The following is a 27680-nucleotide window of genomic DNA, read 5'->3' as shown; positions in this document are numbered from 1 at the left end:
CACCATGGACAGTCCCAAATTTACCACACATGCGAATAAGCACTATGAAGGGCCGGATCCATGTTACTATTACTATTGTTTGGTAGTTGGTACGTTAAAGTTTATGCATAAACACTCTTTAATTGATAGATCTAAATCACACTGTAATTGACCTGTCTAATTTAGTCGCAGCCGCTCTTAAGTTCACTGTCATGGAGATCCGAGGTGTTGTGTTGTTTGACGTGGTTTGCGGATAGCGATCCGTGTGAACTGTGCCCTCCTCCAGGGGTTCTCTCGCGCAACACAGATACCGTTTCCTCGCGCATCTCCTTGCACAGTTTCGCGCGAGGGCCCCTCGCGGAGACAGTCGTCACTGCTGTCAGTTTGTGGCCATTCGTCACAAATTTGGTGGGTTTCAGTTCGATTGAGATGCTACTCAAAGCAGAGCGCTTCGTTTTCTCGTCTTTCGTTTTAAACAACGACTAACGGTGAAGACCAAAACGGGAATGAATCACGGAAAGCGACAATCTAGCGGTGGAAAGAAGGAGAAGACGTCGCCGGAATGATCCCCAAAGAGACGCGTTTCCTCGCGCTGCGCTCGTGAAGCTCATTCAAAGGATTCAAAGGGGCGCGCGATCGAGCGGCTCTCGCGCACAGCCAGCCGTCAATCATGCCCGTGCGACGAGGTCACGTCGCGCCACAGAACACATTTCTCGGGATTATTATCCGCAAATTCGAGGGTCAAAGTGAGTGTCATCTTCCAGATGTTGCAGTAATGTTAGTTTACTTCAATGCAACAATAAAAGCTGCATGTGGGGCGATTCAGTCGCGGTTTTGTTAGTGTGACCTCTAAATAGTGAGAATTTACCTCCACGCACTGACATTAATACAACTTGTTTAACAGTTAATCCTTTCTCCGATGTTCAAACTTAGAAATGGATACTTTGATGTATTAGTGCTGTACTGTTACCGTTTCTCATTGATGTAAACATTGATTAGTTAAGTGGTTAACAGCGCAATAGATTTTGGATAGTGTTTGGACTCTTTCTCCATTAGACGTTATTGGGAGGAAACTGCCCATTAATGTTGTTCAGTGTTCGGCTAACATCATGTCAGCATTTGAAAAAAATTAACCGTTTGTGATGTGTTTGAGTGTTAATGTTTACTCACACTATACCACAGGCACTCAGTTGAGTTGTCCACTGCCAAAATCTTACTCTTCCATGTGTTACTGTCTCTGCTGTTTTATCTCAAACAAAACTGTTATAGAAGGACAGTTTCTGGAAGACAACATGGAGGACACAAGCAAGCTTAAAGGTTTTCTTTTGACTAAAAATAGGCGTTGAGCTTGAGACCGTATTGTCTATACATTTGTTGACATGACCAAATGTGCAAAATGGGTAAATTAATCTCAGTCAGTGTTGATTACCAGATTTACCACAAAAAAAAAATATTTTTTTTGAGAATTTAAAAGAAATGTGAAACACTTATTTATTCTTGTTATTCATACTATTTGATCTGTAAATCTGAAAATAATCTTTACACTCGTTTCAGGGTTTTAGGATTGCATTGTTATGGTGATACATTTGTGAAATTAGACATAATTTTACAGGGAAAAAAAGTTAATAAACTATTTTTTTACACTAAAATCATGCCAACAATGCATATTGTGTCTATATTTTTGAAACGGTAAGCTTTCTTTGTACAAATTAGACCTATTCACTTAATGTAGGCTACTACTGTAAAGGGCTCGCTGTAATTCCGATTTTATTTTTTAGTTTATTTTTTAACTAAAGGACATGTAACCAGCATTATGCCACAAATTCTGTTGATTGAGATTAACGAACCCTGTATATTCCTTTAAATTGTTTCATACAGCCCGGTCTCACCCCAAAACGTCATATACTGACGGGTCTTGACCATACGTCAACATACGACGAAAAGGGTACCCCTATAACGTCAATATGAGACGCAGACATAAGCGCACCAGCAGCGCCTCCTAGCGGTACCCTAACGCATACCTAAACCCAACCATACCCGAATCGTCACACATAGACGTTAAAGGGTACCCTTTTCGTCGTATGTTGCCGTATGGTCAAGACCCATCAGTATGTGACGTTTTGGGGTGAGACTGTGTTATTTCATACTTTCATATTTTCTTGATGCAGTGAGGTTTATTTCCATCCTGCACGGATGGTAGGTTTATATTAGTTGTGTACAAATGGTAAAAAAAGAGTGTGTTGTTTGTGCTAATATCCTCATTAGTTTGAATAGCAGAATAGCAGTTTTTCAACAATCACAGTGTAACGGCACAACATTTCGGCCTAATTACTAAAATGTACAGTTCTACATTTTCTAATCTAAAAGTACACACTGCCAAAAGCACAAGTGCTCATAAGGCAGTATAAGTAACACTTTTATAAAAGCTTTAAGAATGGTTTACTACAGTATATCCACTTCAGCTCCCTTTACACACTTTCTTTATCCCAATAACTCTTTTCTGCCCATTTCTACAGACAAGAGATTTGTCATAGCCAATGCACGCGTCCAGAACTGTGCCATCATCTACTGCAATGATGCCTTCTGTGAGATGACCGGGTTTTCCAGGCCGGACGTCATGCAGAAGCCGTGCACCTGCGACTTCCTGCACGGACAGCTGACCAAGCGGCATGCTATTTCGCAGGTAGCACAGGCTCTCCTGGGCTCGGAGGAACGCAAAGTGGAGATCACCTACCACCGCAAGGACGGTGAGTGTGTGAGCTTTACATGTTTACAGATCAATGAACTTGAGAAAGTATGTGGGTTGAGTTTACCAAATGTTACTCTGTACATTAATGTTTTTGGTTAATATAACCTCCGTTTAACTCTGGTGCTCTTTGCGTGTCAGTCAAAAATGATGGATTTCTTTTTCAATTAAATTAATGTACGGTACTATATTTTAGTTCGATTATGCTTTTTATTTAATATTTTGTATTTTTAGGGGATTTTATGGTACTTAAATGGATTATAAATACAGCATAATTCTAATTATTTACTTTTTGTGTTATTTGAATTAATTATCGAGAGAGATGTGTACCTGCGCCTTTTCACCGTCTATCTCTCTCTCTATTAACAACGAATCTGTGAGTTTAATTACTTAAAATAGCGATGTAACCCTAGATTGGGTAAACCCAGCCCGATCTGCCAGCAATTTGATTTCGCCGTGCAGCTCAGACTGGAAACCTGTACATTCTTCTCTCCTGCTTCCGTTACACATTTGCGGGGACCAATCACAAACTGGCTTGTAATATTGCTGATCATTGCTCCAGACCAACACGTTTGTTGACACGTTTCCTGCCTGGAGTGTTCGCTGCAAAGTACGTCACCTATCGTTGGTCTGATTGGTTGAAGGACTATCCAATTGCGTACAGAGTCATTTTAACTATGCCCGTTGATCACGCCTCATGTGCAGTAGAAACTACAGAGCAGACTCCCCAGACTAATGTTAAAAGATTGAGCTTGGTCTGGTGATAGCCAGACTAATGTAACCCCCTTGTTGCTGAGAAACATAATGTAGCGATTCAGTAGCAAAGCTATTGTCTAAAGCTAAAAGTCGCAGGACGGTGTTGATACATTTTTGTGCTCCTGAATGTTTCTGTGTGTGTGTAGCGATATCTCCACATTCTGTGTGCGAGTAACGTATGTGTGTGTGTGTGCGCTTCGATGCAATTCAGTGCAGCGCATTATAGGGCTGTCACTTTTTATTCGATATTCGAATATGCATTCGAACATGACGTGAAATAACCGTAATCGAACTTCAAATAAACTATTCGGTTTTTAAAGTGCCATGTCTAGCGCATTTTTTACAGTCTATGATAAGACCGTTTGCTTTTTATTTTAAAAAAGCGTGTTATTTTGAAAGGGTGTTATTTTGAAAGCGTGTTACAGGCTGCTATGTTATAGTCAGATATGACGGCGCGCTGCAACACGCATCACCGCAGATGATCTATTCATCAAGCGCCAAGCCAATGTGCAAACTATCGCAAATCAAAGTGAAAGTAAGTCGCAGACGCTTTAACACACAATAATAATAATCTTCATTAAAAATAAAGAAACGAAATGATCTTACCAGGGCTGCCGCTCTCTCTTATTGCAGTCTTTGATGTTAGCTGATGATCAATAAAATGCAGCTCATATGTTGCTTTCGGTGACATTAAATCCATTAAATCTGCATATAGCGCGGGAATTGAAGATCGGATTTATATCCGGTTTAAACCACATTTAGGCCTATGTGACCAGGTGTAAATGGAATCGTTTTGATAGCTATCCGATCTGAGAAAACGCATGAAGTGGCCAGGTTTAAACAGCCCCAGAAACGCAGCAGACGGCCAGAGCATCGCCACTTCGCCAGGCGTCCAACATCGTATGACTGCATACTTTCCTGCACAACCGGTCGGCACCGTGCAGATGCACATGTAAAGGCAAGGTTTATTTGCAGATATGAGTCCTATAAGTGTAATTTTGGGAGTCCTGTTTATGACTGTCAAACTGTTAGTAAAGTTTCGATTGACGTTTTTTTTTTTTGCACGCGCGGGAGGGGGGGGGGGGGGGGCGGATGGGAATAGATATTCGAATATATTCGAATACATAGGCTGGTATTTGATATCCGTTCGAATTTGATTTTTCTCAAAAGTGACAGCCCTAGCGCATTATTGTAGAACGGTCTCTTGTAGTGAAAAGCATACAGTATGCACTGAGGATTTTTTTTTATTTCTTCTATAATAAAATTGTGATTGTGTATTTACTTTTTTGGTAAATACACAAATGTGCTGTTCACACAAGCAAATGTGTTACTCTCCTTTTTACTGGACCATTCATACATCAGCACCAAAATACCGTTAAGCTCTGTGATGTCACTCATCTGAAATGACCTTTAAACGCTGCGCTGTTGTCTTCATCTGCCTTTTAGTTTCACTATCTGCCCAATTTTAGGTTTTTTTTTGGACTTGAGTGACAGGCTGATCACACAGAACCTGTTTTTGCTCTTAAAAACAAAAGACGCTGCATAATATTATCCAATAGTATCCACCTGCAGAGCCATAACTGATGAATGGAAAAGAAGGCAGAATCTCAAGACGCATTTTGAAAAATGTGTTGATCTCGCATGAGACGTGGCACAATGGGCAAATACATACAACTTGCACATGTTTACACTTAAAAACAATTAAAAAGCAGCAGAAATTACTGTACATTGCATCTGAGCTTTATGATTGGTCCAAAGCAGTCTTACGTTAGTGCATCCTGACCATGTACAAGTTCATACAGGTATACGTCTCATGATTTGTTAACAGATAGCATTATTGCATATACTTGATTTACCAGTATTTTTTGAAAAGGCCTTATTCACACAGTAATTTACCAGTAAAGACTCTGTGTGACAGGGCTATAATCTGCTTTGAAATTTTCTTGGCATGTTATATAGAGGGTATGCACGTGACGTCACGCCCACTGAGTGGCAAAATGACTGAGCCGGCAGCATTGGTTTTCAGCGTGAGTGCCGCGAAAAACATAAAACGCATCTAAGAAATATGAGGTATATTTTTACAGACTGCTGAGAGCTACATAACAGAGAAGCAAATGGATCGCTGCAATTCACTGAAACAACTGGACTCCAGGCAGCGAAAGGTGGATTTGCAGTTATAATTTTGTGTCAATCAATATGCTGAATTTGGGGTAAAATCATATCCTATATATTGTATTGTTATATATTGTATTGACAACTGATCAATTAAATATTTATCATCGTATATTCTGCATAATTGGATGTTTGTAAATAAACACTGACAAAAAACTACACAAGTTTTAGGGCCGGACAATATGATGATATAACATTGATATGCGTAATCACCTGGATTTAGACCTATATTGTATTTATATAAAGCGTTCACTGGGAAATTTGCTTTATGTATTTCCCTGGCGGCGAAATCAGGCACATATAAATGTCAGGAAACACGATTCCTGGCTGCATGTCAATATCCATGGATCACTAGATCTTTGGTAAGTTGTAAGGAACACTATATCGATTCCAATCTTTAGTTTAAATTGATAATCGTTTGTTTTACTCACGTTTTCGCAGTTTCCCCAATTAAATCCAGTCATGCAGCAGCTCTTTTGCCACTCGGCTGAGGGGGCGTTTTCCGGCGGGAAAGTGACGTCAATTCATACAAATCATTGGCAAATCAAGCAAACACAATTGTTGCAAAATAAAATATTGCTGGTTCCTCTATTCATGTTTAAAAAATTAACTGTCAAGTCAGCCAATTAAAAAAACAAAAACAAAGGAGAACGTATTCATCAGGATATACAGGGCATATATGCTCTGAGAGAAAAAAACTAAACAAATGCCATCTACATTGGACAAAATTAATTGATGAGTGCCTGGAGATAATATTAATTAATACATTATTTTACATTAACATTTCAGGTCTGAATCTGTTTTTAGAGCAAATGCCAAAAAAGGATATTTTCATATATTCATCTAGCATATTGAATCTCTTGTACAACCAAGCTTCCTTACAACAGCACAAACAGGCCCACTGTCAACACGCTGAGAATTATCTCATTCAATAATATATTCAACTCAATATTCTTCTTATTCTCAATATTCTACACACTTCTTATATTCTCCCCATCTGTCAAAAGTTGATTCTCTAAAGAACTAGGAGACTTTATCTGCTTAGTTCTGTCGGGGCAAACCTCATTCCTTGTGCAAAGTCTTGACCACAACTATTACACTCACTGCACTCACAATTGAAAGTGTAAACTTGTAATAGTGCATTATCCAAACAGGATATAAGGCATTAGAGCCATCATACTGTATATCATTAATTCCCTTTTAGTATTTTTAATAGTTTCTAACTGAAGTGCTACATTTCATTAATATAATCCTGTCAATCATTATGCTAGCAGCATAAAAAGCATCTGCAATTTATCTGACATCCCTTCTCCATTAAACTTCCTGGCTTTTCTTCATAGTCATGTCCCAAGGGGAACTTTGAGCTACTGTTTCTAGAACTCACTTTATTGTTAACAAAATCTGTCAACGCTGTTCTGAATGCCTCTTAGATATCATAAGAACTAATTGACATGTCATTACGCCGGTTTCCACCCTAGAGACCGAGTATAAATTCACTTCTCTCTCTGAGGTGTAAATGAGGCTGCTCTCCTCTCGCTGAGACACAGCAGAGCACGTTCTGGACCTACTCTTTATTTTTTTTTAGTGGCTTCTACTTTGAATGCATTAAACTGTGAACGATGAGCAGGTGCGTGTAGCATTTTTAGAACGCCTCTGTCTTCCTCTCTCTGGTTTCTTACCTTCTTAATTTTTCACCCTTCTATTCAATTACTTATAAAACTAAATAAAGATAAAAATTAGAACCAAAAGAGTTTAGTATCCTTATGTCTTTTTAGAATCTTTTTAAGCTTCACTTGTTTATGTTTTTAGAATTTCATCTATATGGACCGGTGCATTTGTCTTATCCTAACGGAAGTTCTATTGTAATGGATGTAATAGTGTAATAGCTACTTAAACAAGAAAAAATTTAGGGTGGGGCTTTATTTTGTCCATCAAGAATTGATTGGATCATTGGATGGTTGTGGTTTGCTATTGCTGCAATCTCATGTGAGTGGCAGATTGTCCCATTATGGTTCAGTGAGAAATGTCTTATCAGTTAATCATTACTCATAATCATTATTTTGATTTAAATCTAAAAGGGCACATGAATTAAGAAAAAGTATGATGTGCACTGCATAGATAAACAATTTATAATAAATACTGCAATGTTCCATAAAAAAAAAAAACACAACAACAAAAAACAGGAATTATCCATTTTGATTTAATGGTGACTTTAAGGCTTAATTAACACCGGAACCAGAAACGTGTTTCTTTTTTTAAACTGGATCTCATGATGTAACATTAAAAATGATTCACTTTTAAACTAAACACAATCTGTAGGTGAAAACCAGACTCACAATGTCACTTAATTTCTATTTGAATAAGACAGTTTATGGATGGATAAAGCCTGCTGAACTTGTTACATTTGCTATATTCATCACACAGTATTAATGAAAATCAAGTTTTGAATGTCAAATTGTGAGTGAAAATAAATGTAAGAAAAATTAAATTTAAAAAATAATTTTGCTGTTCTTATTGCATGAACACATAAAAAAAATCAGCTAGCATATTTCATGCTTCCGTCCTTCTGATGTGACGTTAAACCGAGGTCCTGACTCTCTGTGGTCACAAAAAATCCCAGTGGCCTCTGTACATCATGGCCTCCTAATCATCTCCATATATATATATATATATATATATATATATATATACACTAATTGGCTTCATCACTCTGTCTCCTTTCCACCAGTAAGCTGGTGTGTGGTGGGCGTTCTGGCGCAATATGGCTGCCGTCGCATCATCCAGGTGGATGCTGCACATTGGTGGTGGTTGAGGAGATTCCCCCTTCTATGTAAAGCGCTTTGAGTGTCGAGAAAAAGCGCTATATAAATGTAATGAATTATTATTATTGTTATTATTATTCAGTTTTAATCTAGCTAATTATCACTCATTCAGTTTAATATATAAATTGAATTTAGTAGAAATGGCTGTGGAAAATATAACTTCAAATACCTTTGCCATTGTGCATATTGAGCCATATATAACAGTTTTTTTTATTAGAAGAGGGTTCTTTGCTGAACCTAGAAGTTGCTGCTAAAAAACACTGAATAACCATTAAATGTGTGGTCATATTAGATGATCCCACCCTGCTTATTCCATTACACACACACACACACGCACACACACGGTTAGGTGCTCGTGAGAATGGGTCATGCCTTATTTAGCATTTATATTGCAGTAGAATGTGATATCCCTGCATAATTCTTCTGAGACTTCTGTCTGAGCATTGGCACTATTATCCTACCCTGCTGGCTTGGCAAATTCCCTGCTGCAAAGGATTTCATTCAACAAGAATAAAATAAATTACACAATTCAGCTAAACCCATTTCTTGCAGCATTTTTGCATTCAGCTTTTGTAAGTTTTCATGTTGCAAATACATTAAACACAATCCTCCTCTCTTCAGGGTGCTCATTTTGTTCTGTATTGTATGTAACATTTAACACATTGTGGTTTCAACTCAAGTCCTTTTATAAGCTGTTCTTGAATAAGTCAATTAGTTTTAATAAATTGAGATTGTGTTAGCAATAGCAAATACACTCATTTATACACCTTACTAGTACTGGGTTGGACCCCTTTTTGCCTTCAGAACTGCCTAAATTCTTTGTGACATTGATTTAACAAGGTGCTGGAAACATTCCTCTGAGATTTTGGTCCAATATGACATGATAGCATCATGCAGTTGCTGCAGATTTGTCGGGCACACATCCATGATACAAATCTTCTGTTCCACCACAACCCAAATAGTCCAGGCGTTTTAAGCCAAAATGGGGGTCAGCCGTGAACAAATTGCAACAGAATCAAACTCAACTGATTTTGTATCCTCAATATGTCCTGAGTAAGGAAAAAAAAGCCCAGAAGAATCCCATTAGGGGAAAGTTCTCAAAAAGACCCAAATATATCCTATTCATACGCCTATTCATTATTTTTCTCACATGAATAGGGTAAAAAAATTTACCTTTAGATATCACCATCAAAATTACTGAGTTGATTACTTATATCAAGACAAACAAAAAATGTATTACAAGTTTTTTAAAATTGTTTGTTAACATGGACAAACGGTGCATAATCTAATTGCAGATATGCTAATTTGCATAAATACCACAGCAGATCTAAACATTGGGTACAGCCAGGAGAAAATGTCTTGTTGAACCTTGTTGACATATAACAGTAAAAGACTAAATGTTAAGGTCTGAATGGAACCCATTTAGACTACCCATGAGCATAAATACAAAGAGGCAGGAAGAAGTACTTTAAACCAGCCTTTATTAATTATTATTGCAGAGATGGGGTTTGGGGCTGGGTCAGTGGGACTGTTTCTGGGGGTTCACTTTTTATTTTACCTACCTTTTGTCTTCTGAATTCTCCTTACTCTTGTTCTTCCCTCAGACTCATCCCCCAGAAACCCACGGACCCAGCCCCAAACCCCATCTCTGCAATAATAATACTGGTTTAATACACTCAATAATCAGTTTAAAGTACTTCTTCCTGCCTCTTTGTATTTATGCTCATGATCTTTGTATTTATGCTCATGATCTTTGTATTTATGCTCATGAGTTGTGGTGTGAGGAGAACAGGGCAGGTGTATTGGTGAGAGACCAGTGTTAGCTTATAGATATATCCACATTAGTGAAGATAGCCTATGTATAACACTATGCTCAGATCATAATATTGTACAGATTATTATCATGTATCAGGCAATAGCATAGCTAGTATTGGACCCTTACCTGCATGTGTTGTGTTAGCCATTAAGAGACAAGTTGAAGTTTCCAGTGGAAGAGGGAGTTTACAGTATAAAGGCTTTGAATGGTCCCATTTTGGTGACAATGAATAAACTGTCTTACTGTATAAAAACTTTACTGTATATGTAGGAACAGCCAACATACACATTAAAGTGGTTTTGTACAGATTAAAAATGAATTATAGAACATAATATTATATTATATTTATAATGATTTAGTTTCGGCTGCAGACTAATAACAAACCGATAAATGCATTACATTACAAGTTTATGATTTCGATTAAGACAAGGCACATTTTGTAGAACAGATATACAATAAGTGATCTCTGACGGATCCATGACCATCATGTTTCCCGCCGGTGGCCAAACCACATGCTGATGACGAACCCGATGAAGGTGCTGTGACAGTGTGCACTGAAGGAACCGCACCAGCCCGGAGTCTCACTTGGTTCTTGCTCTCCCATGTTGAACTCCATCATATTGCCGGGATTATAATCATCCGTTCTAAAGTGAATGCTACACACTATCGCGGTTTTCGAAGCGGATGCAGAAGTGAAGTCCCGTCTCTTCACCTGCACAAAACGTACCCAGGCACGGAAGATAGCACCATCCTTTTTTCTTGATTCGGAAACCTGTGGAGTAGATGTCCTGACAGGCCATAATTCATAATAATTTACCACGACGATGATAAATTGAAATACAATAACCACTGGAAACTGAATCATGCAATATGCCCTTTAAATCACCTTTCTTCCCCATTCTAATGCTCAGTTTGAGCTTCAGCAGATCGTCTTGATCATGTCTACATGTCTAAATGCATTGCACTGCTGCCATGTGATTAGCTGCACTGTCAGACATTTTAAATGGCTTTTACAGTAACTTACTGGCAAATAAATCCTCTGGATTTATATTCACAAAGAATCTTTAGGTACTGTAACAGAAAATTAATGGGGGGAAAATACAAGCACCAATGATAAGGTGACTGAAAAACCCAGGTGCTGCTCCAAAATGTATAGGCCACCTTTGCTCACCATCACAGCTCTCTTCACGACAACACAGACACAGGTTGGTTCCTTAAAACGGGCGTTTAATTCTATAGGTTATCAGCTCATCTTGTTTACGCCGTAAGAACTGTATTCGGAAATGAACATAGTACAAACACATCAGCAGATAATAGAATACATAGTCTAAAAGTAAACAAGATACAAAATGACGCTTTTAATACATTAAGCAAGTGAAAAAATACCTAGTTGGCTGCCTGTTATGAAAAAAAGGGCATTGAGTCCTTAGTTTTACGAAAATCCTCTTTACCATCAGCTTGACTTAAAGCAACACCAAGTAGTTTTTCAACCTTCATAATATATTTCCAAGACTCTTGTGATGGTACATCGACTTACGATAGGTTGAATGACACGTCTGCCATAGCCTGACGGGGTCTGTATCGCTTTTACTGGCACTACGGAACTTCGAGGTTCGGGTAGTAACCCGAGGACAAGAAGAACTACAAAATTCGACTGCTTTATGGCATACCTCACTTCCCCCACTTCCTCAAATTCGGACGTGAGAGCCCAACTAGCGTTTGTTTGCCGGCTGGTATAGTGTCTGTATGTTGTTGTCACGGCCGAAGCAGCAACTAAATCGAAGGAGGCAAAGGATTTGTTGGATACTGGTCCAGCGTTCGCTCGCTGGCGTGAGCTAGAGGAGGAGGAGGGACCAATGCTGACTTGGCCGTCATGCTGTCGGACTAGTAATAGCTACATGATTAGACGGACAAAATCATCTTTTAGGATAACTATCCTAATGACTGCAGGCTGATAGTCATGTTTGTTTATTTATTTTTCTGGTGAAAGTTGCCTCAGCTATAATGCAAATACATTTTTAAAATTTGCAGATTCATCTACTATGGTAGCTTGATATTATAATATTGACGATATATGGCTATTACCTACCACACAAACATTGAATTTAATTAGCATATCCATTATGTAAAACAGTAGCCAATATGCTACTATAATGACGCTGGCTTGTAAACGTGAGCTACGCGATCTTTTGGCGTTTGAAAAAAATAAAACCCATGAATTATATTCATATGACATGCTGACATATATGCCACTGTACCTGGGATGAAGATATTTCACACGCAACGCAGGAAGTCTGCCCAAGACGTGAGAACTCCTGCAGTGTTCGGGGTATCGGCTTGTCAACAAATGCACGTATATCCCCTGGTATAACCATGACAGATTTTACGGCAGTAGTAGAAGACAATACTGTTTCCCAACTGTAGGGGGACCCCTAGAGCAAGAGCTACATGGTGTTACTTTAAGACAGCAATGATATTAAAATTAAATGCAACTTATGCCTGGTTCACACGGGACGATTTTAAAATTGTCGGCCGATTTTCCAAACCCGAGATACCCCACACACGGCGTCTAACAGTTTTGGTCGTACAGTGTGTGGTGCGCAACCACACGGCAAAATCAACACATCACACACGAAGCAATTTGACTCCCGAGCATTCCCAGGTCAGACGGGAAATCTCGCAAAATCCCTCGAGATCAAACGTGACTTCAGAGTAAACAATCATGGCGGACGAAGAGGATGCAGTGGCGATAGTTTGTAGTTTGTTTTTAACCGAAAAAAAAAACGTTATCCTCCATCTCCGACGTCCACCGGACTTTCTGGTGCGCCATGCCGCCGGCTGTTTTGATTTTGTTTCCAGATGCTCGCCGCCTCGCTTTCTGATTGGCTACACGCCACAGTCCACAGGCTGCGTGCTCGTTTGTCCCCGGGGGACACCACACACGAGGAGAAAAAAATCCAACATGTTGGATATCCCCGATTTGAGATCGGAGCGGTCCCGACGTCCTTCCGAGCAGATGAGAGCAGTCTTAACACACCACACACGGCAGGAATATCTGATCAGATTATTTTACGATAATCGGAGCATCCTTAAGATTGTCGGAAGGGGTGAATCGGGGCTAAAATCGGCCTAATTATCCTGCCGTGTGAACCAGCCTTTAGCAGAGCCTATTGAGGCGTCCGCTCATCATCAGTCCATTGAGGAGCGATTCAGTAGTTCTAAAGTACTGCATTCATGCTCCTTATGTTTTAAAGAGCAACAAATTAATTTTATCACATCACAATTACATTTTAAATTATACCTCAAATATTGCATGAAATGCATAGAATGTTTATACAACAACACTTACACAGAGAGAAATGTGTTCCCTGAAAAACAAGTAGAAGTTACACAGTTTTAAAAGGTATACCCATATGGAATACACAAAACTCTTAAAATCATAGACAAGTCTTCTCTTACCAAGAATTATCATGCTTGGTAGTATTCAGTGCACAAAGACAATGAACTACAAGAAACAGTCTTTAATTCAATAATCCAACTTAGAAAACACCAGAAAACGCAGGAGTAAACACAACCAACAATTAACTACACCGAACAAAGAACTCTGGAAACACAGGGATTAAATAACAAGGAGAACTAATGAGATAATGAACAGAACAGGTGAACGGAATCTGTAGCTAAGGGAACAAACTAGGAAACCAGTTCAAATCATGACAGGGAGACCTAACAGAACTAAATCAAAACACACTGAACAAAACCATGAACCTGACAGTACGTCCTCCCGGGAAAGGCATGTCCTCATGCCGTAAAAGGTCCAAAAAGGCTCTGGAGGAGGACGTGGAACAGGAGAGTAATGACAACAGTCTGGGGTAGGCAGAATAGTCTACGGGGGAGTGGAGGGTGGGAGGATCCAGACGCAGGAGGATCAAGACGCAGGAGGATCAAGATAGGAACCCAGAGTCCAGCCAGGCCAATGCCCCATGGTGGAGTCAAAAGAAGGGAAGGGCTGTCAACACCAGGGGGACAATGGATGGAGATGGAGCCACTGGAGGTGGAGACCCAGGTGGAGCTGACTAGTCGAAAAAGCCCACGTGACCTCGATGGTTTTGGAGACCGAGGCAGAGCCGCCGCGACAAACATCCGAGGTGGAGCCAGAACCTTGAGGGCGGAGCCAGTGGGCCCGAGGACCAAGGCTGAGCTGGAGGGAAGACAGAGCCGGACGGAGCTGAAGGCTCAGGCAGGACGGCGTCTGACCAAGGTGGAGCCGAAGGGACGAGGGAGCCGGGTGGAGAAGCAGAGATGGTGGTTTCTGTTGGAGCCGAAGGAGTGAGGAGCCCAGGTCAGAGCCTATAGGTCAACAGGTTGAGGTGGAGCGATGGGTTCAGAGGCTGAAGGCAGAGCCAGGGGATTATCTGGACTTGGCAGAGCAAGTAACCTGAAGATCCGAGGCAGATGCTTACTGAGATGTGTTGGAGGATATGCAGAGGGGCTGAAAGGAACCAGTGGAGGCGGGGCATAGGAGCTGAGTGATTTGGGAAGAGGAGTTGGGAGAGGGAGGCTGGGCGGGCACTAAGGAAACATAGGGAACTCTAGGCTGGGTGGCATCAGCAGGGATGGGAGAGACAGGGGAATTACCTCCTCAAAGATCCAAACACTTTCCAGATGCCAGGCTATATACTCATCCACAGCGACAGGGTTGTGGGCAGGGCTTCCCTCCATGCCCTCAAACTCCACAAGCAGTCCCTCTGTGACACACACTGTTGCCTGCACACGCACCTGGTCAGACTCTCTGTGTGGATCAGGCTCCTGGGCATTCTCTCAATCTATCCTCATTACAGGCTGGGGCTCGTAAAAACATAATCATGTTTCGCTTGGTCCCCTCAGTCACTTACTTCACTGGTTGTTCCTATTGTGCTGGGTTAGACCCTACTCTGAAGTAGGAGCTAATTTAGTTCCCCCACAAGGCGTTCCTTGCACTAAAATCGTTCCCAGTGCCTGCAGTACAATCACGCCAAAAAGCAGGTATTTCCACCATCTAGGGACTGTGAAAAGATTCCTCCTGTGCGGGAAGCGAGCATAAATAACAAGGAGAAATATGAGATAATTAACAGAACAGGTAAACGGAATCCGTAGCTGATGAAACAAACTAGGACACCAGATTAAATCATGACAGGGAGACCGAACAGAACTAAATCAAAACACACTGATCAAAACCATAAACGCAAGAATTTTTGTTCTTGCCTTATTAAAGTTATGAATTGTGACCAAGTATCATTTTTGAGGTTTTTGTTTTGGGTTAATAAATGGTCTTGGCTCATGACTGTATATTGTCAGATTAGGAAATGTTTGGAAAAGAGTGACCCATGTCTCTTCATGTCTTCTATTCTTTGCGCTGTGCTCACTAATGAACATATGCTGTCATGTTGCCCTGCAGGCCGCTCTATATGATTAATGAGCTGTGTTTATTAACACACAGCTCCACCAATCAGCACACAGCTCCATGTACCAGTCATTTTAAAGACTGAACAAAACCATGTCAAAGGCTGTATTAATGCTACTAGTATAGAAATGAGGTGATGAATAGCAAATAATGCAGATCTGTTCAAACATTTAAAGTCCGTTCCAACATCTGGCTCAATTATTCACTTTTTTCCAAATTCAGTTCCTCTAGCAGACATAATCATCTGGATTTACTTCTTAATGAAATTGGAATTATTCGCATGTGTGCCTCTGTATCTTGTATCTTAATTCTATGAAAATGAAATCTGTCGATACAGATCCTCTTTCTATTATGAGCAGATTAAAAGTTACAGTTTCACTTTGGCACAGACAGAAGAGAGAGGAGGACACACACACAGACAGAGGTATTTATATCTCTTGTGCTTTTGGTATGATGTTTGGATTCTCTGCTCAGGGGAACAGAGACACAGACTGCACTGCTACTGTTAACCCACAGCAATATAGCAAGAACAAACCCCACCAGCACTAGTCATTGTAATTATTATTATTATTACCAAGAATTAAACATGCTTTGTGAGATTATGAATGCTTTTAGCATTCTGCAAAAAGAACAAGAATATTAAAAGTTTGTTTGTGAAAACACTGATTCGTTTTATCCCTACCAACACATATATATACTTTCTGGCAGACTACAAACCTTGTCTCACTACCATGAGTAGAAGCACTGAACAGATGAGTGTTAGGGCTCTGTAAAGAGATACAGATTCATGAGCTCCACAGTCAGATGGGGATTTTGTTAACATGACAGGCCTCATCTTTAGTCTGTCACCATTATGTTCTGTTAGTGTCATCATCTTGGACTTTTAGGGGGCTTTCACACTGGTAGTTTGGTTCGGAGCGGGGCACGGTTTGCATGAAAAACGCTAATGTGAACGCTGTCATGCGGAGCCGGGTGCGCACTGGGGTACCGAACCCAAAACTACCTGGAGGAGGTGGTCTGAGTTCGGTAGCTCCCGAACCGTGTAGCGGTTCACGTGAATGTGAAAGCAACACGGACTCGGGTGCGCGCTTGTTCAGGAAGTAAAGTGACCTGCGCATGCGTGTTAGCTGATTATTATGTATTTAGTTAAATAAAACGCATGTAAGGGATGGTAGTGTTGATGATTTATCTTGGATAAGACGAGCGAGAGTGAGCCTGCAGTGTATTCGCGCATAGCGCGTGGAATCAGGGTCATGTGAAACAAATGTGAAAATCCACTGTCTCCCCAAAAAAGTCTGTTTGCAAGCAGCAGAAGGGCCACCTTATGCGACACACACACACACACACACACACACACACACACACACACACACAGTAAACCTTTGTTCACTCCGCTGCACATAATAGCACCGAATTAATAAAAAAAACACAATATATTGACCCGCGTTCTGTTTTCTATCATGCGCCGTGCACGTTTGCGATGACGTAATATGCACGCAAACGCACCAGGGTCTGATATAATCAAGTTGAGTGTGAAACTAGACCAACGCAGTGGGGGGTGCCAGGAACAATCGTGCTCGGGCTCGAACCGCAGCAAACGAGCCCAGCGTAAAAGCCCCCTTAGTTTGTTTCCATTCTCATCATGTGTTCCTTTGTTCAGTTTTCCCGCTCCTCGTTGTGTTCATTGGTTTGAGCTGTGTTCTATTAATTATCCTTGTTTGTAGACCTATTTGCTTTAGAAGTTGATCCCTCGCATTCATTCTCTGTTCGGTCTATGTTGCATTTAGTGTATTGCCCTTCCTGTCTGATTATTATTTTTCATCATCATTATTAAACTTCGTATTGAAACTTTATTCTTCATCTTCGTCTGCCTTCCTGCAACCACCTGTGACATAGTCCTACAAGACAACATGCCACATTCATTTGTCTCCCCCTCAGACAACATGCCCACTGACCATCATAGAGCTGGCTAAAGTGCATGTTGCTTTTTTTACACTGTAAAAAGTTTGTAACTTGTAAGCTTAAAGCTGTTTCTACCTGATCTAACCCTTGAGTTTAGTGTAGTTTTTAGTAAAAACTAAGTTTTTAGTTTTAAAATTATAGTTTAGTGTAGTTCCAAAAAAGTCCTTATCAATAGTTGAACGTTAAATAAAAACGTTTCTAAGCATGAATTAATCATTCGATTTGGGTGAAGTTTGATAGGTTCATGATATTCTCATTATGTAAAGCAATAAAAAAGCAATAAAATGTTTGTTTTCAACAAATGAAAATTTATTCTATTCATTTTGAATTAGTTGTGTTGAATTAGTCCTCTAGATAAACTTAAAAATGAACACAATTGGAGATAAATGAAAGCCTCCATTTTCTCACCATGTCTTACACAAACATACAAGAAAAACAACTTACAAAGAGTTTACAAGGTTTGAACCCTCATCATTTTTGGAAAAAGTAGGCAAGAGCAGCTCAGTAGGGGCTGTCTGACATGTTGACCATACGATGTGCGAGTGTGTAACAGTATTTTCTTCTCTCCTGTAAGCACAGTTATAACCAACCTTTTACACGCTCATCACAGGGCTATCAGTCACAGTATTTGAACGTGTGTGTGTGTGTGTGTGTGTGTGTGTGTGTGTGTGTGTGTGTGTATATGTGTCCGAATTGGATGGCTGCGCTGGGAAATTGAGATTGCAGACAATGAATAATTCAGCCAGACAGTTTCCTCACCTTATACATTCAGGAGATACTCATAAATGTAATGTATACCTATTCACATAAACGCAAACAAGCACATCGGCACGTACTGTACATGCACGGTAATGGTGAACATTATGAATGGATCGCTCAGAAAAGTGTCTATTGGGAAAAATGTCACCTGTTCCAAAATAACCAGAAGAGATAGACCTAATGGAATGAATTAATGCTCCAACCGTATTGATTTGAAAACGTATGACGTGTGTGTGTGTGTGTGTGTGTGTGTGTGTGTGTGTGTAGGTGCATATGGATTACTCTGTTTAAAGAAGTCTCCACAGGCTCTGTAGGTTTAATTATTGATAGTGGAAATTGAATCTAATGAAATTTCCATCATCTTGAAACAAGAACTGAGCTCGATACATTCTATATGTTCATATAAAGAAGAAAATTAACATATACACATTCTATAGAAAACATTAACAATGATCTCTTTCAGACTAGGAGCATATGGCATGAAGAAAGGGCAAGGGAATATTGTCTTGGAAATAAAATGATCTATATAATCTGTCAGACATCATTTCTTAGATCAGTTCAGATGCTTTTTCATCAAACACATTTAATAGTGCGACTGTAAATGCATGATTTTGGTCATAGATCTCTCTTGGGGGCACATGCGTAACAGCTGATTTTAACACACCGGCCTCTGTATCCTGTAACTTGAGGGGATAACCAACAAGGAAGAGCTGCAAAGTTCTGTAACTCTTCCCCTACACATTACACAGTTCACCTCAGGACACCAAATGTAATTTATGTGTGGGAAATGAAGATTGCAACTTGAGCAGTACCTGAGCTGATTTACTTTTGCTTTCATGCTGTGATGATCACCCAATCGATGCCAGCTGCTGCTCGCAGAAACTTGTCAGAGTTTGAAAACGAGCAGTATGATCAAACCTATGAAAATGTTGCTAAAATTGTACTACAATAAGAGCGCTGGTTCCATATGGCAGTGATATTTCATCAAAGACAAAATAATTTCCTTTGAGAAACATTTATTATTTGGCTATACAACAGTGTGACTCTCAGTGTGATCACCATCAATAGTAGATCGTTCAGCTCAGATGTCCAATGTCAAAATATCCAACTTACTTCCAAGACTTTGAAAAAACAAACTAAACACTTGAAGTTGTACTTGGAAACTGATAGAAATGTTCAGATCCAACTTTGCAGGTGTTTGATTCATTTTAGTACAAAAGTTTTTGTGAAAATATTCATACTCAGATTTGTGCATATGCACGATTAGTAAATGAGACCCAGTGTGTCTAGATTACAAGATAAAACTGTTTAGCAACCATTTGCAGATGCTGATGCCCAAAAGTGCACATTTTGTGGTAAAATCTAATATAACTGGTATTATTCAAGTAGTGTTGAGTGAAAAACACAGTAAAAAAGGATCTTGATGATTAAGAGACAAATGCAAGCATTTACCATTTTGACTTGATTTAACCCATAATTTCAACCTAATTTGTCAGGTTGATTAAATTACATTTTTGACTTTGACTTTTTAAACCAGTTCATTTAAATGTTACCACAGAGAGCAGATTTTTAGGTTATCTGAGAGAAAAAATTACACTGGAGATGCTGTAAAATTCAGGTCTGCTCTTTTTATAGCAATGGACAATAGCATATCTGAACTCTTTAGTAGTTTAAACTAATTAATGCTGAGAGCTTCATGTGCCCTGTTAACCTCTCTCGGTTTATCTTTCTAGTTTTACAGTGGTTTCTCCTGCTTTATACACTCAAGACAAGCATTAGATCACATTTCCTTTAAGACGTCATTGGGTCAACAGATTCATTCTTTATTTATGGAGGTCATGGTAATGGAGCGATTTAAAATACCTCTGTAAGTCCACATTGCACAAGTGTGTGTGTGTGTGTGTGTGTGTGTGTGTGTGTGTGTGTGTGTGTGTGTGTGTGTGTGTGTACAGATACACTCACACCATCATACTCATTCTCAAAGCGTGAGACTGATTTTAGTGTTGTACTACACATCATTGACCTGTACTTTTGATGTCCTATAATGCAAAGACCTTGTTAAGTATTTTAAATATATTTTTGTACATCCATCAAAGGGAAATTGGTGTAAATAATATAATTATTATAATAAAATAATATGTTCTAAAATATATATGATTTATTTAAAAATAATTAATTATATTAGATTGCTGAATGTATTTCATCTGCCCCTGGACTTGATTCATTTCAACAGCACCACAGCAGCATGAAATTCAAGCGTTTAAAGCACTTATTCAGTTCCATAGGGCTAATCTCTTAAGCTTCTCTTGTCCTTTCAGTCTACACACACACGCAAACAAGAATTCCCTCGATGGTTTTCTGAATTTGCCTCTCACCTTGGTTAATACCAAACATAACCAACCAGGACTGTTTGAGATTAAAACTGTCTGGTTGTTGCACTCTGCAAACATTCCTGCTGTAATATGGATATCTGCTCAGTCATGCAATACATTATATTCCACACATAGCTAAGCCAGTATCCAAATGGCATCGCAAGCTCTGGAAAATAACACTCTAGACAAGTTTATTTAAAATGTATTTGTTGTAGACAGTATACTTTTTGGATTGCACTTTTATGGGGAAAATTACATATCTTTTAGCATAATGTGTAGCATAAAAATTAACTTGTAGCAGCATTGCCATTTTAGTTTTTATTATTTTATATTTGTACTTTTTTCTGTTATTAGTGTCAGGGTTTGGTGAGGGATGAGGCAAGGACAGATGCAGAGAAAATGGGCTTTTATTTAAAAAAAAAAAAAAAAACCATGGGGGAAAACATGACTGGCAGCTTGTCTGGGCCGAGCAGGACAGGACAGGACTGAAACCAGCAAGGCAACACACAACTGGAACATTTGATGACAAACTGGCACAGGATTGCGAACACAGTGCGAAACGCAAGTAACTTTGTGGGCAAATCTAAAATGTGTTGGTCTGAAGTAGCTACATTACTCATAGGTGTGGTTTGGGCGTAACGTGCAATAAACCAATCAGAGCGTCATCTCACATTCCCTTTAAGAACAGGCGCGCTTGTTCCATGGCGAATTGCTATTATAACTGCGGATTTGCCAGGCACACGCAACTTACATGATGGTAAAGGTGATTTCGCAGTCTTCATAATTTTGTTTCCTGGATCTTGACGGACAACCCACTTTGTCAGATGTCCTTATATACCCATGTGTCTTGCCACTATTGATCAAACAGGTTTGAGCCGTCATTACTACAATTAGCCTGAATAATTTGGGTAAATGTGTAAGCTAGATTTATGCCTATTTTTTCCACATCTTCATGGACACCACAATGATTTCCCTCGTGTGGTAATATTTTTCCTTGTAATTATGTATGGTTTGCAAAAATGGGAACTGCTGCGTCTGTGTAGATGAGAGAAGCAAAGTGTATGCGCGTTGTGCACACTACATTATGGCCAAGCATGCGCCCTTAAAATAGCATCTGAATAACGCGCCACTGACTTTACACGCCAACAACGTGACGAGGCGCTGTGCGTTTATTTCACGCTGAACGCTTTTTTAAACCGGTTGCCGAGAGTAGAAGAATGTTCAACTTTGCGTAAAACACAGTGTTTTTACCAAGCCATCCAATCACAGTGGAGGAGGGGTGGGACAAATACCATACCGTCCCACCGCCACATCCTGCTTGTACAACAAAATAATTTAAAACAAGAGCAGAGCAAATACTTTACAAACAATACAGAAACAAACTGTCTGTGAAATGAGATACTAGTAACACTTCCGCAGATATTCCGTATCATAGCAAGCAAAGCATCTCAACTGGAAAAAAATGCTGCACTGCCGAAGTGCTCTCAAGCGCCCACAGCTAGGCATTTTCAGCAGAGTGCCTGGCATTTTCAGCTGGCTAAAAACGCTTTGGTGGACACGTGGCCTATGTGGATTCAAGATGTGGAGGTAGAAAATGTGTCAATCAGCTGTCATACCTGAAAGTTTCTGACATCGTTAAGTATAAAAACTAACTACTGGAGCACAAAATGCTCTTCTTGCAGATTTTTCCTTATGGCCTTAAGTGTTCATACTGCCTTCATATCTCTCTCTCTCTCTCTCTCTCTCTCTCTCTCTCAGGATGTATTGCATTATGTGGTAATATTGACAGTGATGTAGTAGAGGGTCATGTTCTGCTTACTCTGGGCATGGCTGCCTCTTGTTTTCCATCCGTCAACTGCAGAAAGAGAGGGAAAGATTACATTAAATTCATTGCTACACTTTATCAGTATCATTCATTTTCAAACTTTTCAGCCCTGGATACTAATTATTCAATACAGTGTTCTAGCTGTGCAAAAATACTCAATATACTATTACCGGTATGTGGAACAGCTGTTCAACTAGATGCTGTATACTGTTTATTACTGAACAGTACCCATAAATAACACACTCTGTTATAGACTTTATCTAACAGTATAATGGCAGTTCATGAATTTGAAGATAAAATTTGAATATGATTTTGGAATGATATACAGGTACGTTATTTACAGTTGACTGAGCAGAGTTTTTGTCATTATGGTGTATTCTGAAGAATTGGCACCAAAGCAAACAACAGTAAAACCCACATCCAGTTGAAAGGACTGTCCCTCAAAGCCCCATTTTCATTCAAGTTAAATGAAATATAATGTCCCTGAATAAGGTTTATAGTGTATAAGTGTTTATTTAAGTTTTTTTTTTTTCAAACCTATGTCGCCCGACAAAGGCTAAACCCATTATACAGCAACTCTTAAATTTCGATTGATTTTATATCAGTTTTTACATTCTGTTTCCTCTGAATCTGAGCATAGCCGAACCAAACCATTTGCTTTCCTTTTCACAGCGGGGCTGTTTCAAAAAAATGTGTCTTTAGAAAGACGAATGAAAATGTCAGACTTGCTGAATTTTAGGTTAATTAGTGTTATTATTTTTTTATTATTGGTTCTATAAAAATATAAAATGAAGTATATAAAATTCTTAATAATGTACTATTTGTACTATAATATGTTCTATTATTTATTCTATTCAGGTTTTTACACTTCTTTTCAAGCATCCCCTTTGGGGTCAACCATAATATATGTGATATTATAATGATTTGCCTTTGCACAGCAGTCAAAAAACACTCAGAGGGGATATATAGCCATGATATATATAACCAAACATATAACCATGTGCTCTGAAATGTCATTGCTGTTGCCATAACGATGATTATGTTGTTTATCTGAGCTCTTTAAGCACTGGTTGCTGTTGTTAGTTCCAGGTGTACGTGAGTGTTTGTGCATGATAGATGTTCTGCAGGTAGTGATTACTGTGTGTGTGTGTGTGTGTGTGTGTGTGTGTGTGTGTGTGTGTGTGTGTGTGTGTGTGTGTGTGTGCGTGTGGGGCAGCACAGCTGCTAATAATTTCACAGATTGACAGAGAAACTAGGCACACCGGACAAAAGCTCACTCTAACATATTTATAGATCACATGCCCAAAATAAAGCACACAAACTAACAGTACTTCTTTCATCTGCTTGTCTCTGTAACCAACATGTGATCATTCAAGCATTTTTATTCTGAATTGAGCTGATTCTACAGGCATACACACAACGGCTGCTCCTGCAGGCTGGAATAATCAAACAGGGAATTCTTGTCACGGTAAATTCTGTACCGGTCTCTGATTGTTCTTGAGATGATTCTCAAAAAAACGAACACAAGTAACCGTCAAAGCAGGTGTCCTTATCGTGCTGAAAGGGCGATCACACTGACAGTGATTTGCAGTGACCATGAACGACAATGACCGTTTGTGATGTGACGCAGTTAAGCAGAGATTTCCATGTACAGTGTGAAGGGTATAATAGAGCTCTAAACTCTTCAACTCAAAATGTATCAGTGAAAGGAGGGAGATACTAAGGAGGTCAGATCAATTTATATTATATTATTATATTTAGGGCTGTCGATTTAACGTGTTCATTTAATTAATTGGCTATGTAAAAAAAACAAGGCGTTAAAATTAAAGCATTAAACGCACCTGCCCCAGACCTATGTAGGTCATCTGTCATTTCATACAGTTGATGGTGAAGAACGTGATGCAGGGCAACAGCTCACTGCATGATGTAGAACGCAGAATGCCCCTAAAATTGATGCACAACATATAAATGCTGTGATATTTCCATCAAGAGGTGCATCAATTTTTGGTCAAGATCTTGTTTTGACAATGCAAGAGTCCAGCACTCTGTAAAGTCTCCTCCAGCACATCCCAAAGACTTGAATTTAAGGTCTTTACTCAGAAATGCCAATTCATGTGTGAAAATGACTCTTCATGCTCCCTCCCAACCATTCTTTCACAATTTGAGCCTGATGAATCTTGACATTGTCATCCTGGAATATGGCCATGATGTGTGTGTCTTTATTCAATTCAATTCAATTCAATTCACATTTATTTGTATAGCGCTTTTCATAATACACATTCAATGCAGCTTTACAGAGTCCATATTACAATTCAGAGTGTTCTGTTATCAGAGGTAACTGTCTAAGTTGGTTATTTCAGAAATGTACATATACAAAATCACAGTTAGCTAAAAATGTAGTAATTTAATGCAGATACAATGAGCTCATTGAAGTAAAGAATACTTGTTTGTTAACAAATAATTGAGATTTAGAAAACATAGCATTGGTGCATGTTGATTGAGAGTTGGCGTCATCTGAAGTCTTCGCAGGAGTTGGCTTCGTCTCTTCATAGGTGTTGGGCATCTGAAGTCTTCATAATAGTCTTCATTTTGGCTGGATCCAAAAACTGGAACTGACATACTCTCTAGTTACCTCAGGATGGGCATCCCAGGGTAAAACAGAGAAGCAAATAGAAAATAATTAGCGTAGCTGCTGTTCATAATATTGATCAAGGATAATCATGTGCATTTGATCTGATATAACTGTATATGGTTAAGAGATGCATTAATGCTAGGCTAAAGAGATGTGTTCTTTAATCTTGATTTAATCTTAGAGACTGAGTCTGAGCCCCGAACATTATCAGGAAGGCTATTCCAGAGTTTAGGAGCCAAATGTGAAAATGCTCTCCCTCCTTTAGTGGACTTAGATATTCTAGGTACTATCAAAAGCCCAGAGTTTTGTGACCTTAAAGAGCGTGAAGGATTGTAAGGCGATAGAAATAAATAAATACACAGGGGCTGTATCTTCATGGTTGTTCAAGAAATGAAAAGCTACACACTCCATCAATTAGTGTTAAATAACTGTTCCCAAACATATTAGATACTAAAGACATAATAATCACTGCAATACTGATCTAGTAAGAGACTCTTAAAGGGATAGTTCACTTTGAAATAAAATTTTGGCTTTTGAATTTAAAGTTTTAGCTTACCTCAAGGGCATATTTTTAGGTCAAACCGTTCTTGTCTGACAGTCATATCATGCAGGTCTATGGTCACTGTCTCAAAGAGCATGCACAGAGTCCAAATTAAAACAATTCCCCATCGTCCAAATTAAACAATTCCCCATCGTAAGTACACATCGATGGCCTAAGACACGAAACGAGCGGTTTGTGTGAGAAAACGAACAGTATTTATATCGGTTTTTTTTACCTCTTGTAATACAGCCACGACCAAGTGATCTGAGGGTGCGAGCGCATCCTGGTGTGTGACGTGTGCGCAGACTGGTGCATAGATGTATACACTAGATGTCGCCTTGGCTACGGCAGTTCATTGGAACGAATGTCTTTAATGCGCCTCTAGTGTATATTTTTCTATGCACCAGTCTGCATACACGTCACACAGAAGGAAGCGCCCGCGCCCTCAGATCACTTGGACGTGGCTGTGTTACAAGAGGTAAATATAAATACCGTTTGTTTTATCACACAAACCGCTCGTTTCGTGTCTTAGGCCATCAATGTGTACTTACATGTACACGATGGGGAATTGTTTAATTTGGACGATGGGGAATTGTTTTAATTTGGACTCTGTGCATGCTCTTTGAGACAGTGACCATAGACCTGCATGATATGACTGTCAGACAAGAACGGTTTGACCTAAAAATATCAAAATTGAAACTACTGTGGAAAAAAAGACACCTACAACTTGGATGCCCTTGAGGTAAGCTAAAACATACCAAAATTTTATTTCAAAGTGAACTATCCCTTTAAGTATTTGCCTATTAAAATCCAAACAGCAACTTTTTTTGGCAGTTCGGTGTATATTATATTATGTTGATTTATGTTATGTTATTATATTATATGTTTATAATTTTTAAAAACGTCTGTGCAAAAGCTGTTTTCCTTTCCTTTTTGAGATTTGCGATCTGTACAACCAAAAATTTGGATAAGACTGTTAAAAGCCAAAGTTCTTTACTAGCAATAACAGTGAACCATGATCAGGATGCAAATGCTAATATATTATTTAGGTAAAATAACCATTAAATGAATTTGGTGATAGCTGAAGTTTTAAGCTAGTAATTTAATTAAGATAGATTGTTTTAATATATTAATAATAATATCACTTATAATAATATGTTAATTTAAACAATTGTTTAAACCGTTGTCCTTGCGGCCACCTTGGAAGTTTGCTGAGGCCCCCTAGCCTAGTGTGTTGTGGCCCCTAGGTTGAAAAAAAAACGGTGTTAGATTGATATAATAATTTAATGCTCAATAATATTGTATCTCTCTAAAGAACGTAGAATATGCTTTTATCGTTTGAAAAAAAAAAAATCCATGGTAAGTGCAAAGAACTGTTTGGAGTTTAATTAAGGAGGGAATCTTTTTGTAGAAACAGTGACATTGTGTGTAATCTTGCCTTGTGACCAAATCTCAAACACCAAATCATCACTGTAAAGTCAATTGCTTGTATGAATGTACTGGAAAAAATTGATTGATGATTAAAAAAATTATTATGGTTATGAGTATGACAATGACGAGGATAAGTGTGTCTTAAGATGGGGGGCAATGGCTAATAGCATGTCTGATAGCCCTTGTGCCCCAGTAATGATCAACTCATCAATCCACAGGTTTCTATCAAATGTGAAGACGAATCAGAGCCACGGATCCATTGTGCTTTTCTCAAGGGTTGTCTTGCCCTTTAGTTGCCATGGCGACCCCTGACTTTGCCTGTCAGGAATGAATCCTGAACCTGTCAAATTGAATGAACATCAACATCTATACACAAAACTGCATGTCTGTTAGTAAAGTAGTGAATGTAACCTGCTCTCCGCAACCA

General features: G+C 39.2%; 1 protein-coding gene across 1 annotated transcript in view; it reads left to right on the top strand.

The window, feature by feature from the left end:
* Positions 1-580: 580 nt before the first annotated feature.
* Positions 581-27680, top strand: part of LOC307006772 (potassium channel, voltage gated eag related subfamily H, member 7) — a 58542-nt gene continuing 31442 nt past the window's right edge. The window contains exons 1-2 of the mRNA XM_079628063.1: positions 581-725; positions 2496-2726. Coding sequence (XP_079484189.1) covers positions 650-725; positions 2496-2726 — 307 coding nt within the window. The 5' untranslated portion in view covers positions 581-649. The remainder of the gene's footprint in view (positions 726-2495; positions 2727-27680) is intronic.

The sequence above is a fragment of the Phoxinus phoxinus genome (assembly GCF_949152265.1).
Source record: "Phoxinus phoxinus genome assembly, chromosome: 11".
Classification (NCBI taxonomy): Eukaryota; Metazoa; Chordata; class Actinopteri; order Cypriniformes; family Leuciscidae; genus Phoxinus; species Phoxinus phoxinus.
Note: the sequence above shows the minus strand (reverse complement) of the source record. Positions and strands in the feature narration are given on the sequence as shown.